Consider the following 12,940-nt stretch of genomic DNA (forward strand, 5'->3'; position numbering starts at 1 on the left):
CTGTCCTTGGGGCAGTGGCCATGTGGACATCGACCCCGGCCGCCAGGGGGAACGTCAGCGCCTGGGTCCCTGCCCGAGGCCTGAAGGGATTTTGGGGGGCGGTGCATGCTGCTCCCGGCCCTCGCCCCTGCCCAGTCCTCCTGTGGCAGTTTCCTGGTGATTCACGGGGGGGTGGGGGGGGGATACATTGCCATTGCGTCCCCTTGAGAAGAATTTACCCCAGGGAGGGCATCATCAGCTGGGGCCTGGCATGGACGGGAGACCTGAAGGGCACTTTGCACGAGTCCACCAGGAATGACCCTGACGGGGCCTCCCCACTCTAGGCTCAGCACTGAGGCCCCCCCTCTCCCTGTGTCGAACATTCTAGAATGTCAGTGATGTCACTCCAGGCAAGTCTAGGGCCCACTGGGATGGAAAGCCTCAGTTTCACCCCAGAGACCAGGCCTGCCTGGCCTCATGCAGGTGCTCAGTAAACTTGGGCTGGGGCGGACATGTAGGACAGCAGGGAGGGCGTCTGCCTTGCACGCAGCTGACCCAGGCCCCATCCCCGGCTCCCCACATGGCCCCCAGGAGCGATTCCCAAGCACAGAGCCAGGAGTAACCCCTGAGCAGAAATCTCCACCTGGACCCAAACCCTAAGAATATCCAACAGTTCAATGAGTTCTTTGGGGGGGGGGGGGGATGGGAGGAGGGGGACGCACCCAAAACCCAGCGACCAACAGCGACTCAGTGTCCGTAATGACACGCACACCCCGCCTTGCTCTGTAGGAACCAAGGGCCTCCCGGGCGCCCCGAGGTGCAGGGGCTACAGCGCGGTCAAGACAAGCTTGGGTCCCCGCCAGCAAATCTCTGAGGGGTCCCTGCGAACGCCCCGTCCTCCCTCTCGAACCCTCGCAGGACCATCATGGCCGAGGCGCCCGTCCTCTGGGCTGGGGGCTCGCCTGGGCGCCCTGCGGGCAGTGGTGGCCTATGTATGTGTGCTGCCTCCAGGGGCCGTGGGGAAGGGGCTTCCAGGCACGTGGGCTGGGGTGGGACTAGGCAGGGTCTGGGCGTCTCCTGGGGACAACGCTTGCCTTGCACGCTGCTGACCAGACCAGTGGCCACTGGCCTGCTGGAGGCTGCGTCTCAGTGGGGCCAGAACCACCCCCTCCTCCCTGGGCTTGCGTCCTGCTCTGCCCGTAAACTACTGGGGGTCCAGGAGGGCAGGGGGTGGGGGTCCCCACGGGGGCAGAGCCGGGGAGAGCGCTATGTACAGGGTAGGCATCAGGGAGAGGAAGGACCCCAGAGGGCAGCAGGAGATATGTAAGAGGGGACCCCAGCCTCCACCTCCCCTGCCCTGTCAGGAATTCAAGAGCATTAGGAAAAACAAGAGAGTGCATAATTTATTCATAGGATTTCCACAGACATTTCTAGAGACACAACAGAAGACAGCCAGTGGTCCAGGCACAGAGGAACGGGTGGTCCCAGGAGACACGTCCGGGGGGCTGGGCACTGAGCCCCTTCCAGACAGCCACAGTGTCCTTCTGGCCAGGGCGTGTGGGGGTCTCCCTGCTCCCCCTTTCCCGCCAGGAGGCGCCGCAGAGGTCACTGTCCGAGAGCCCGGCTCCTCTTGGCCCTCTGTGCTGCAGCCTGCTCATTTCCAGAACATTCCACGAGAAGCCAGTCTCTGTGCACTGGACCAGGGCGAGTGGACGCCCAGCTCAGAGGCCCCTGGCCGCAAGGCCAGGCAGGCTGAGGTAGGTGTGGGCGTAGCTCGGAGAACCTGATTCGAATCCCTGATTTCCCCCCCTGAGTGCCCGGGGAGGGGGCATAGCGCCCCCCCCCCCCGCCTGGGTCCAGCTCTTGTCCAGCAGCAGAGAGGTCACCAGAGCCCCAGGTGGGGGAGAGGAGTGGACACGGCCAGCCAGCCTGGCGACAGACAGAGATCCAGGTGTGGGTTGAGCCCCGGCAGGAACCAGCCCTGAGTCTAGAGGCTTGTCTGAGTGTCCAAGAGTCTGAGCTGGACGGGTCAGCCACGGCTCCGGGTGCTGCCAAGTCCACTTAGCCATTGGCCTGAGGGAAGAGGGAAGGTCATGTCAGGTCACATCCACAGACACCAGTGTCTGGGGATAGGCTGGCAACACCGAAAGCCAGGGCACCCCTTCCCATGCGGGGACAGGCCGGGCGGGGGGTCTGGGCCCGAGGCCTTACCCCTAGTGACCGGACTCTCCCCCGGTCCACTCTGGGCTCTGATCTTGTCTGCTCGAGTGCCCAGGGGCCTCGCCTGGGGGTCTCGGCACCCCTGGGATGCCCTTTGCCCAGCCGTGGCCCAGAGTGGACAGGACACCTGCGGCTCTGCCCGAGACCCCAGGAGCCGGCAGCCCCCCACCCACCCAGAGTCCCCCACGTGTCCCAGCCCGGGACAGGGGCCGCCATGGATGGGGGTCCGAGGTGTGTACCCGCATCTGCCGGTAGATCCAGTCTGTGAACACAGACACGTTCCCGTACACGCCTGGCCGGTTCACGTTGGCACAGCCCGAGCCCCAGCTCGTGTCCCCGACCAGCCACCAGACGCCGTTCTTCAGAGTGACCAGGGGGCCCCCGCTGTCGCCCTGCGCAGAAGGGACGGGGTCAGGCCGGGAGGGATGGCAGGGGGCAGGCAGGCAGGGGCAGCGGGGGCAGCGAGGGGCTCACCTGGCAGGAGTCCACCTGGCCCTGCAGGTACCCGGCGCAGAGCATGGCGGGCGTGACCAGGCCGTTGTAGACGTAGCGGCTGTTGCAGCGCCAGGCCTCGATGAGCCGCACCTGGGCCACGTTGAGCAGGTCTGACGTCTTCCCTGCACACACGGGTGTCAGCAGCCAGCACCCCCCACCCCCGCCCTCCGGGAGCTCAGGAACACGAGGCCCGTGGGAGATGGCTGCTCTGGGCCGGGTCAGGGAAGGCCTTCCTGCCTACGTTCTAGAACCTTCCTGTTGTCCCTCTGTGGGAGGGGCTCATCTGTGTTCTAGAACCTTCCTTCTCTCCCTCTGCGGCAGGGGCCCGTCAGTGTTCTAGAACCTTCTTCTTGTCCCGTCTGTGTTCTAGAACCTTCCTCTTGTCCCTCTGCGGGAGGGGCTCGTCTGTGTTCTAGAACCTTCCTCTTGTCCCTCTGTGGGAGGGGCTCATCTGTGTTCTAGAACCTTCCTTCTCTCCCTCTGCGGCAGGGGCCCGTCGGTGTTCTAGAACCTTCCTCTTGTCCTATCTGTGTTCTAGAACCTTCCTCTTTTCCCTCTGCAGGAGGGGCTCATCTGTGTTCTAGAACCTTCCTCTTCTCCCTCGGCGGGAGGGGCTTGTCTAGAACCTTCCTTTTGTTTCCCAAGCAGAGCATCTGACTTGGCTCGTTTTTTTGCTCAGAAACTCCCCTGCCCCGGGATAGTCCATGCAGATGGGTGTCCCGGGCATGTCATCTCTGACTCCTGAGGGACAGTCCCCACCTTGGTGGACACTGCTGATGCCAGCCTCCCCAGCTCAGCCATCACACAGCCCCGACATGGTGAACTCATCCTATGCCACCTCTCCCAAGAAGTCTGCCGTGACAGCCCCTTCCTGGCAGCTGCCCTGTGCAAGTGTCCCGTGGTCTGGACACACAGAGACTCTGGCTGGCCACAAGCAGGTCGACATACAACATCATAGCTGCCACTCTCTCCCCAGAACTCCCAAGACCCCCAGCCTTGGCACATGCACAAACGTTATTAAAAAAGTGAAATTTAAAAAAAAAAGTAGGGTTGGTGGGTTTGGGAGCAATCCCCGATGGTATGTGGGGTCCCCTTGCCCTGTGTTGTCTTTGGGCCCCTCAGCCCTCCCAGGACCCCTGGCTGGACGCACGGGGCCCAGGCCCTGGTGTGTGGCCGGCTGGCCTCCATGCTGGTGCGCGGGGAAGGTGTGGAGACGGAGTGCTCGAGTGGGCGCGTGGGGCAGCCTCACCTTTCTCCGAGGTGGCACCCCAGCCCGATATCCAGCAGGCCTGCGTGGGCTGCAGCTCCAGGCCGGGGTTGGGCAGGCACACGGGCTTCACCCTGTCTGTTCCGGGAGACACAAGTCAGGCCGGCACCCACCCCCACACCGGCCACCTAGGGCCAGCAGCCCGTTTCCCCTGGCTGCCCCAGGCTGTCCGGGGCTGTCCCAGACTATCCCAGGCTATTTTAGGCTGCCTGGGGCTATTCCGGGCTGCCCCGGGCTGCCCCAGCTGCCCCTGGCCACCCTCATAGCAGCAGTGCCCGGGAGCCAGCAGGAAGTCAGCTCAGGTGCTGCACACGGTAGGTCCAGGCCCGCAGGGAGAGACCCTGAGCTCAGAGCCAGGGGAGCCCTGAGACCTGCTGGGTGTGTCCCCCAATCAGAAAGCAAAGGGAAAGCCACGGCTCCAGCCCAGTACAGTGACCTACTGACCTGCTGACCCGCTGCTGAGCACCCCAGAGACACACAGGGTCTCCCCGGCTTGGGCGCCCTGGGCAGGGGTGGGTTCGGAATCCAGCACTCTCCCCCCATCTCTCCCTCTCCTTCCCCCTCTCTCTCTCTCTCCCTTCCTCTCTCTCTCTCCCTCCCTCTCTTCCTCTCTTCCTCTCTCCCTCTCTCTCCCTTTTTCCTTCCCTCTCTCCCTCCCTCTCCCTTCCTCTTTCTCCCTCTCTCCTTCTCTCTCCCTCTCTCTTCCTTTCTTCTCTCTCCCTCTCCCTTCCTCCCTTTCTTCCTCTCTCTTTCCCTCTCTTTCTCCCTCTCTCTCCCTCTCTCTCTCTCTCTCTCTCTCTCTCTCTCTCTCACACACACACACACACACACACACACACACTCGCCCCTGCCATCAGCCGGCCCTGCTCTGCACTGGGTGCTCACTTGAGCACAAACACAAGGGCTTGCACCTGTGTTTGCACAAGCAGAGGGAACCTTCCAGAACCCTGGGGGCTGCGCCCGGGGCACTCCTGCCTTTGGGGGCCACGACCTCCCCCAGCCCCTGCCTCAGCCTCTGAGATCCAGGTGGAGCCCAGGCGAGACCCCCCCTGTGTGCTGCCACCTGCAGGCCGATCTGGGAATCACACCGGACACAGTCCAGTCCTGGAGGCCAGGGGCAGAGACCCTTCCTCCTGGCATGTCCCCACAGCCCCTCACCCCAGCCCCACCCCCCAGGAGCTGGCAGTACCGCTCAGGGCCAGGGGCGTCTGCAGCTTCATGAGTGCGATGTCGTTGTTCTTGGTGGTGGAGTCATAGCTGGGGTGTGGGATGACCTTGGCCACGCGGTAACCACTGCCGTACAGCATGCGTGACTGGCTCTGGATGCCCGCGAAGGCTGTCCAGTAGCGCGGGTTGTTCAGAGGCCTGTGGACAGCAGGGTGGGGGGCAGCGCTGGGCGGTCCTGCCCTGCTCCCACCCCCCAGACGCCCCTCCTGACCCGCAGCCTACATCCCCAGGACGGTTCTGGCTTTCATTGGTGCTGGATCTTTTGTTTTTCTGGCCACACCCAGAATTGCTCAGGGCTGATTCCCAGCTCTGTGCTCAGGGCTGACTCCTGGCTTTGTGCTCATGGATGATTCCCAGCTCTGTGCTCAGGGATGTCTCCTGGCTCTAGGCTCAGGGATGACTCCTGGCTCTGTGCTCAGGAATGACTCCTGGCTCTGTGCTCAGGGATGACTCCCGGCTCCGTGCTCAGGGATCACTCCTGGCTCTGTGCTCAGGAATGACTCCTGGCTCTGTGCTCAGGACTGACTCCCGGCTCTGTGCTCAGGGATGACTCCCGGCTCTGTGCTCAGGGATGACTCCTGGCTCTGTGCTCAGGGCTGACTCCTGGCTCTGTGCTCAGGGCTGACTCCTGGCTCTGTGCTCAGGGATGACTCCCAGCTCTGCTCAGGGATCACTCCTGGCGGGGCTCAGGGAACCAGGCCAGTGCCTCCAGGCCACTGTTGCTCATCCCCAAGACCCTTTTCCTTTGGGAAGTTCTCAGCCGCTCCTGGCAGAGCTAAAGGCTCCTGACAGGTGGGCACAGACGCCACCTGGGGCCGGACATTTCATGATTTCTCTGGGGACATCGCCGATGCCCGAAGGAGCATCTGAGGGTGTGGGGACGGGGTGTCTGCAGGACGCCCAGTCGGCCCGAGAGATTGACCCGGCTGGGCCTCGGCACGAGAACCGGCTGAGGAGAGGGACCCAGCTGGGTGAGGGCAGATGCCGCCCACACACCCGCAGAAGCGCCCGGCCCGGGAAAGTCCCCACGCTGACTCTTGGGTGCCTCTGCCTGCCCCCGGCCCAGCGTGTCCATGGGAGGCCAGGCCCTAGATGCCACGGCCCCCTGCCCCTGTGGCCCCCCTGCCTGCGTGGGCCCCCGACATACTTCTCCAAGCAGTGGGCGGCCGTGACGATCCACTCAGGGGTGATGATGGAGCCGCCGCAGACGTGGGTGCCCTGCACCTGCAGGCTCACCTGCCACGGCCAGTCCTCCATGCGCGCCACGTTGCCGCCCACGATGCGCGGCTGCCGGCCCGACGCTGGGCCCGGGACCCCGCACTCTGTGGGGACACAGCAGGTCTGAAGCTCGACACCAGCCATAGATTCTTCCGCCCCCTGCCATGGTGCCCCCATGCCCACCCACCTGCCTCCACACCCACCCACAGGCCCCCACACCCACCTACATGCCCCACACCCACTCGCCTACCCCCAAACCCAGCCACGGTGTCCCCTGGCCACAGCCATCCCGAGGGCCCTGCCGGGCAGCAGGCAGTCCCACTGCCTCTCCTGCCCCCTCCCTGAGGGCTCTGACTTGGGGACCATGCCCGGGACCCTCCGGATGGGGGCGGGGAGGGTGCCTCCTAGACCAGCATCCGGGAAGCAGCATTCCCGCTGGCACTGGACCCTGATTGCAGCCGAGAGCCCAGACAGTGGCTGTCATGCAGCCGAGCAATCCTGCCACATCCTTCGGGGAAACAGAGGCAGATTCCTCCGGGGATACTCGGGTCCATAGGCAGAGGCTCAAGGGGCAGTGAGGGGGGACGCTTGTGGTCAGCACCAAGTGAGACGACGTCCAGGAAGAGACTGGATCCCCCCGCACTTGGGCTCTGCCCTCCAGCACTGCAAGCCCGGGGGTGGGCTTACCATGAGCACTGTCAGCCCGAGTCTGACAGTGTCCCCTCCCTTCTTTCCTTGCTCTTTTTTGGGGGTCACACCCAGCAGTGCTCAGGGCTGACTCCTGGCTCTGCACTCAGGACCCCTCCTGGTGGGGCCCGGGAGAACCACAGTGGATGCCGGGGACAGAACTCAGGCTGGCCCTCCCCGCCGCCCTGTGGCCCTGTCCCCCTTTCCCTCCAAGAGGGCCAAGCGAACAGGAGAGCTCCAGGAGCCCAACATGGGCGGCCCCCAGGACCAGGCCACCCGCCCAGAAGGGGACCAGCTCCCCGAGCTCCTGCAAGCTGAGCTTCAGGGTGAGGTGAGGGGTGAGGCTGGGCCGTCCCGGCAATCCAGGGCTCAGTCACAAACGCCCAGCACTGCTGCTTCTTGACGGAGCTTAACACTCATCCCGACTCATGCCACGAGCGCACAGCAAGGCCTGGGGTGTGCAGACACACGGGGCGTTCCTCAGGGGCTGCGGGGACCCCAAGAAGGCTGGGGACACAGCCGTCACTCACCGATGCAGCGCAGAGAGACCACCATCTTCAGGAAGCAGGCATCGCTGTGGAAGGAGACGGCCATCAAACACGAGATGAGTCCTTCCTGCCTTGTCCGGGCTCCCGCCCACCAGATGGAGAGGCCCACCCTCAGGAGCCCCAGGGACCCTGCCAAGCACAGAGCCTTTCCCCACTGCTGACGCGGGGGAGCACTGGGCCTCTCCAGAGAGCAGCTCGTGGGGCCCCGTGGGGTCAGGGTCCAAGCACAAAGCTCTCGCTTCCCTTCAGGGGACCTGAAACATCCGCGAGTTTAGCAAAAGGCCACTGTGCAGCTCCCGAGAGTGTCTCTGGCACAGAAAACAAGGTGATGTGCCCAGGGCCTGAGAACAGCTCCTTGCTGGGGAGAGGCACGTTCTCGCTCCAGGGAAGCGGCCGGCACTGCAGCTGGCTGTGCCTTGATCTGCTGACCACAGGCACCCAGACCTGTGTGCACACCCAGACGGGAGCAAATTCACAGAGAATGATGGCTCCAGGCCGGACCAGCTTCTCATCAGCCTCTGATTCCACTGACTAAAGCTGAGTGTCCACCCAGCCTGGACAGCAATCATGCCATCACCCCTGTCCTCTGCCTTCCAACAACCTCCTCTGCTGGTCAGTACAGGAACTGCACCTCCCAGCACTACCGTAACCTGTGGGCTAACAGGGGGACTGTACCTCTCAGCACCACCACCTGCTGGTGAACACAGGGACTGCACCTCTCAGCACCACCACCTGTGGACTAACTAGGGACTGTGCCTCTCAGAACCACTACCTGTGGGCTAACAGGGGGCCTGTACCTCTCAGCACCACCACCTTCTGGCCAGCACAAGAACTGCACCTCCAGCAGCACCACCAGCTGTGGGCTAACAGGGGGAACTATACCTCTCAGCACCACCACCTGCTGGCCAGCACAGGGACTGCACCTCCAGCAGCACCACCACCTGTGGGCTAACAGGGGGACTGTACCTCTCAGCACCACCACCTGCTGGCCAGCACAGGGATTGCACTTCCCAGCACCACCACCTGTGGGCTAACAGGGGGACTGTACCTCTCAGCAGCACCACCTTCTGGTGAACACAGGGACTGCACCTCCAGCACCATCACTTGTGGGCTCAGAGGGCAACTGTACCTCTCAGCACCACTACCTGCTGATGAACACGGGGGCTGCACTTCTCAGCACAACCACCTCCTGGCCAATACAGAAACTGTGACTCCCAACACCACCACCTGCTGGTCAATATGGGGACTGCACTTCTCAATACCATCACCTGCTGGCCAATACAGAGACTGTGACTTCCAACACCACCACCTGCTGGACAAAATGGGGACTGCACCTCCTGACACTACCACCAGTTGGCTGACAGGGGGACTGTATCTCTCAGTATTACCACCTGCTGGTGAACACAGGGACTGCGCCTACCAGCACAACCACCTGTGGGCTAGCAGAGGGACTGTGCCTCTCAGCACCATTACCTGCTGGCCAGCACAGGGACTGAATCCTCCAGCACCACCACCTGCTGACCGATGTGGGGACTTCATCTCCCAGCACCACCGCCTGCTGGTCAGCACAGGGACTGTGCCCCCAGCACCATCACCTGCTGGCCAACACTGGGACTGTGCTCTTAGCACCGCCACTTGCTGTCCAGCACAGGAACTGCACCTCTCAGCACCAATGCCTGCTGGCCAACACAAGGACTACACCTCCCACACCATCACCTGCTGGTCAACATGGGGACTGTGCCTCCCAACACCACCACCTGCTGGCCAACACGGGGACTGCACTTTCAGTACCATCACCTGATGACCAATACAGAGACAGTGCCTCCCAACACCACCACCTTCTGGCCACCACAGGAACTGCACCTCCCAGCACTACCACTGGCCAGGATGCCAGGGATCAAACTGCAAGCCAAATGCCCTCCCCACTGGACTATCCACTCCAGCCCTCTGTCATGTTTGTTTTGCTTCTGATGGGATTGTGAGAGTATCTGACCCAAATGCCAATGTTCTGAGATATATTTTGTAAATAAAATTTGGTTTAAATGTAATGGGAAAGTCAGAAGTAGGCATTTTGGGGCTCAAACCCAGATTCATACATGCTGGTCACAGGCCCTACCATTCAAACCTCATTTCCAGCCCCTGAACCAAGCGATAGCACAGCGGGTAGGGCGTTCGCCTTACAAGCGGCCAACATGGCCGACCCGAGTTCGATTCCTCCGCCCCTCTCGGAGAGCCCGGCAAGCTACCGAGAGTATTCGATATGCCAGACACAGTAACAACAAAGTCTCCAATGGAGACGTTACTGGGCCCGCTCGAGCAAATTTTTAAGATAGAACATAGAAACACTGAATGTGCTGACTAAGCACAACTTCAAGTTTGTGTCGTGTGCGTCTGTGTATGAGTGCAGTATTCCAGGTTATGTTCATAAGCATGTTTAAAGGTGCAAAAGTGGCATATGTAGCAGTAAAAACACTGCCCCATTGGTTTTGCTCATCTGCTGCCATTGACACACAAGTCTCAGTCAGCAACTCCCCCCACCCCCCGCCATATCATCCGAGAAAGAGAAGTAGGCTCCTTTGGTAAAAAGTAAGAGTCTGGTCCAAAATAAAAATTCATATGAGCAGTGAAGGTGCCCCGGGAACAGTCAGAGCAGAGGAATGTGACCACTGGACCCAGGCTTTTCTCATCAGTTCTTTAGACTTTTGAGCCCTCCAGAGGGCCCCACGTAGATTTTATCTATGCAAATCAGTGTTTAGCATATTGAAATTTGAAACTGGACTTAAGTCTCAGTTGTTGGTTCGTTTGAAGATGAAAATGATGGACTCATTGGGGCTGGAGTGACAGTACAGTGCGTAGGGTGTTTGCCTTAAATGAGGCCACCCGGGTTTATCCCCAGCACCCCATATGGTCTCCTGAACCCCACCAGGTGTGATTCTTGAGCACAGAGCCAGAAGTAAGCTCTGAGTGTAGTGGAAGTGGCCCAAAATGAGAAAGAAAAAGAACGGGTTTATTGCATGTTCACACAGAGTCTAACAATTCTATCAGGATGGACCAAGTCTTTCGAATCTACCAGAATCTGCTAGGCTCTATCAAGATCTACCAGCACCTACCAATTCACTTATGAATCTACTAATTCTCTCAGGATCACCCAGGATCTGCTTGCTGGTGAGAACCCCAGACAGCGTTGGTCAGAGAAGTTGGGTTCTGAGAAATGCAAGCAAGTGCCAGGTCCCCGGGACCCTCCTTGACCACTAAGAAGCTTGATCTGAAATGCCTTAGTGAAGAAATTCCAGGAAAGCAAGTCAAAACCATCTCTATCGTCACATCTGTCCTTGCTCTGTTGCTGCAGAATAACTGTCTACCTTGGTTTCATCATTGAATCTGCGTCTATAATTATTGGGATTAGTGGTAAGGATGGAGAGAGAGAAAAAAATGTTTCTGGGTCATATCCTGTTGTGGAGCTCAGAATCATTGAATCTGTGTCTATAATTATTGGGGTTAGTGTAAGGATGGAGAGAGGAGGGGGAAAAAAGTTTCCGGGTCATCCCCTGTTGTGGAGCTCAGATTCTTTTTCCTTAATCATCTTTTAGAAGTTTCCACTTTGGGACGACCAGAACAACCCTCAGACACAGCTCTGGGGTAGCTGAGCACTGGGACAGACGCCACCCCCCTCCCCCCAACAAGCAAACACAAAACTGTTTACTCTTGACTATGAACAGGAATGAAGCCCGACTCCTTCTCCTGCTCTGCCAGCCAACTTTCCAAACCAGACTTTCTAGCTTTTCTAGTTGGCTCGAAGCACACGGAGCCTCCTCTTTAGTCCATTGGAGCAGGAACTGGGAGCTTGACACAGCGGCCTGACAGCCCCCCACCAGGCCAATACCAGGAGCCGGCAGCTCTCAGGACTCTGAACTGGATGTTCAGTTCTAACGGAAAGATTTCAAACCTTTGTTCTCCCACTTTTGTCTCTTTAATTCTGCACCAAGAATTTAGAGCTTTTTGGTTTGGGCTTGTTTGGGAGGGGTTCACCTGGCTGTTCCCAGGGCTGACTCCTGGCTGTGCTCAGGGATCACTCCTGGCTGTGCTCAGAACTGACTCCTGGCTCTTTGCTCAGGGATCACTCCTGCTGGTGCTTGGGGAACCCTTGTGGTGCCAGGGATCAAACCCAGGCCAGCTGCGTGCCGACAAGCACCTCACTGGCTGTGCTCTCTCCCCGGCCCTCTGGAGCAGGAATTCAAATACGAATCAGTAAATGGACTGATTAAGACTCTGAAATGATTCTATAAAGCTACTTCTGAGATACGGAACTTCTGGAGAAGTTCCAAAATGGGGTTTACAGAAGCGAAACTCTGCCAGCCCATAACAGTCTCGAGTGAAAGGTGGCTTCAGGGGTGGGCTGGGGGCAGAGTGCAAGCTTCCCACTGGGCCTGTTGATTCTGTTCCATGGGTCCCCCCATAATGATCCACTCCGCGAGAAGGGGCCAGACCCCACTTGGCTACCGGCATTTCTCATTTCAGGAAATGGCTTCAGGTAACCAGTGCTCCTCGGACTAGAGTCCCCGTGGGGAGGGAGATAGGTTTATTTCTCCCACCACATGGAATCCATTTCTTGCACCCAAATCCCACCCCGCCCTACTCACAGCTCAATTTCCATCGATTCAGAAGCAAAAACTGGCACTCGGGACTGACCGGAGATCTTTCTGGACCCCGTATTGAGCAAGTTACTCCAGGCACTTCAGATGGAGCAGGTATGCCCTCTCCAGCCACTCCAGATAAAACCGCAGTGGCCACGAGCTTCCAGAAGAAAAACCCAGGTATGCGGGTTCAGGGACTAAGATCCAGGCCACATGGCAGCAGAGTTAGGTGTCTCTTCCCATCTCCCTGCCTGCTCGAGGTCCTGGCTGTCACACCCACAATCTGCCTCCAGGCTGGCGCCATCCTAGCACCCCAACGGCCTTGGCCCAGAGACTCAAAATGGACCAGCTCCCTACAGAGATGTCTCTGGACCCCAACCATTTACAATTTCAGAATTCCAGAAGCGCACCACCTCTCATGATATTCAAAGTGAGCAATAGAAAATAAATTATCTAGCATCTGCCCCTGGCAGGCAGACTTCAAATGGTGGTGGGAAAATTCAAAATAGTGAATTTGGGGGGGAAGGTGTAATGGTGGTGGGATTGGTGTTGAAATATTGAATGTAAGCAATTGGCCCTCCCGTTGATCGTCAATTTGCTCGAGCGGGCCCAGTAACGTCTCCATTGGAGACTTTGTTGTTACTGTGTCTGGCATATCGAATACT

At 59.5% G+C, this 12,940-nt stretch overlaps 1 protein-coding gene across 1 annotated transcript in view; it reads right to left on the bottom strand.

Moving 5' to 3' along the window:
• Positions 1 to 1,382: 1,382 nt before the first annotated feature.
• The window catches only part of TMPRSS2 (transmembrane serine protease 2), a 29,715-nt gene continuing 18,157 nt past the window's right edge, over positions 1,383 to 12,940 (bottom strand). The window contains exons 8-14 of the mRNA XM_056119554.1: positions 7,624 to 7,667; positions 6,336 to 6,510; positions 5,151 to 5,326; positions 3,944 to 4,039; positions 2,674 to 2,816; positions 2,439 to 2,591; positions 1,383 to 2,052 (exon numbers count right to left, since the gene is read on the bottom strand). Of these exons, the coding sequence (XP_055975529.1) occupies positions 2,041 to 2,052; positions 2,439 to 2,591; positions 2,674 to 2,816; positions 3,944 to 4,039; positions 5,151 to 5,326; positions 6,336 to 6,510; positions 7,624 to 7,667 (799 nt within the window). The 3' untranslated portion in view covers positions 1,383 to 2,040. The remainder of the gene's footprint in view (positions 2,053 to 2,438; positions 2,592 to 2,673; positions 2,817 to 3,943; positions 4,040 to 5,150; positions 5,327 to 6,335; positions 6,511 to 7,623; positions 7,668 to 12,940) is intronic.

This window comes from Sorex fumeus, unplaced genomic scaffold (assembly GCF_029834395.1).
Source record: "Sorex fumeus unplaced genomic scaffold, SorFum_2.1 ptg000041l, whole genome shotgun sequence".
Lineage (NCBI taxonomy): Eukaryota > Metazoa > Chordata > Mammalia > Eulipotyphla > Soricidae > Sorex > Sorex fumeus.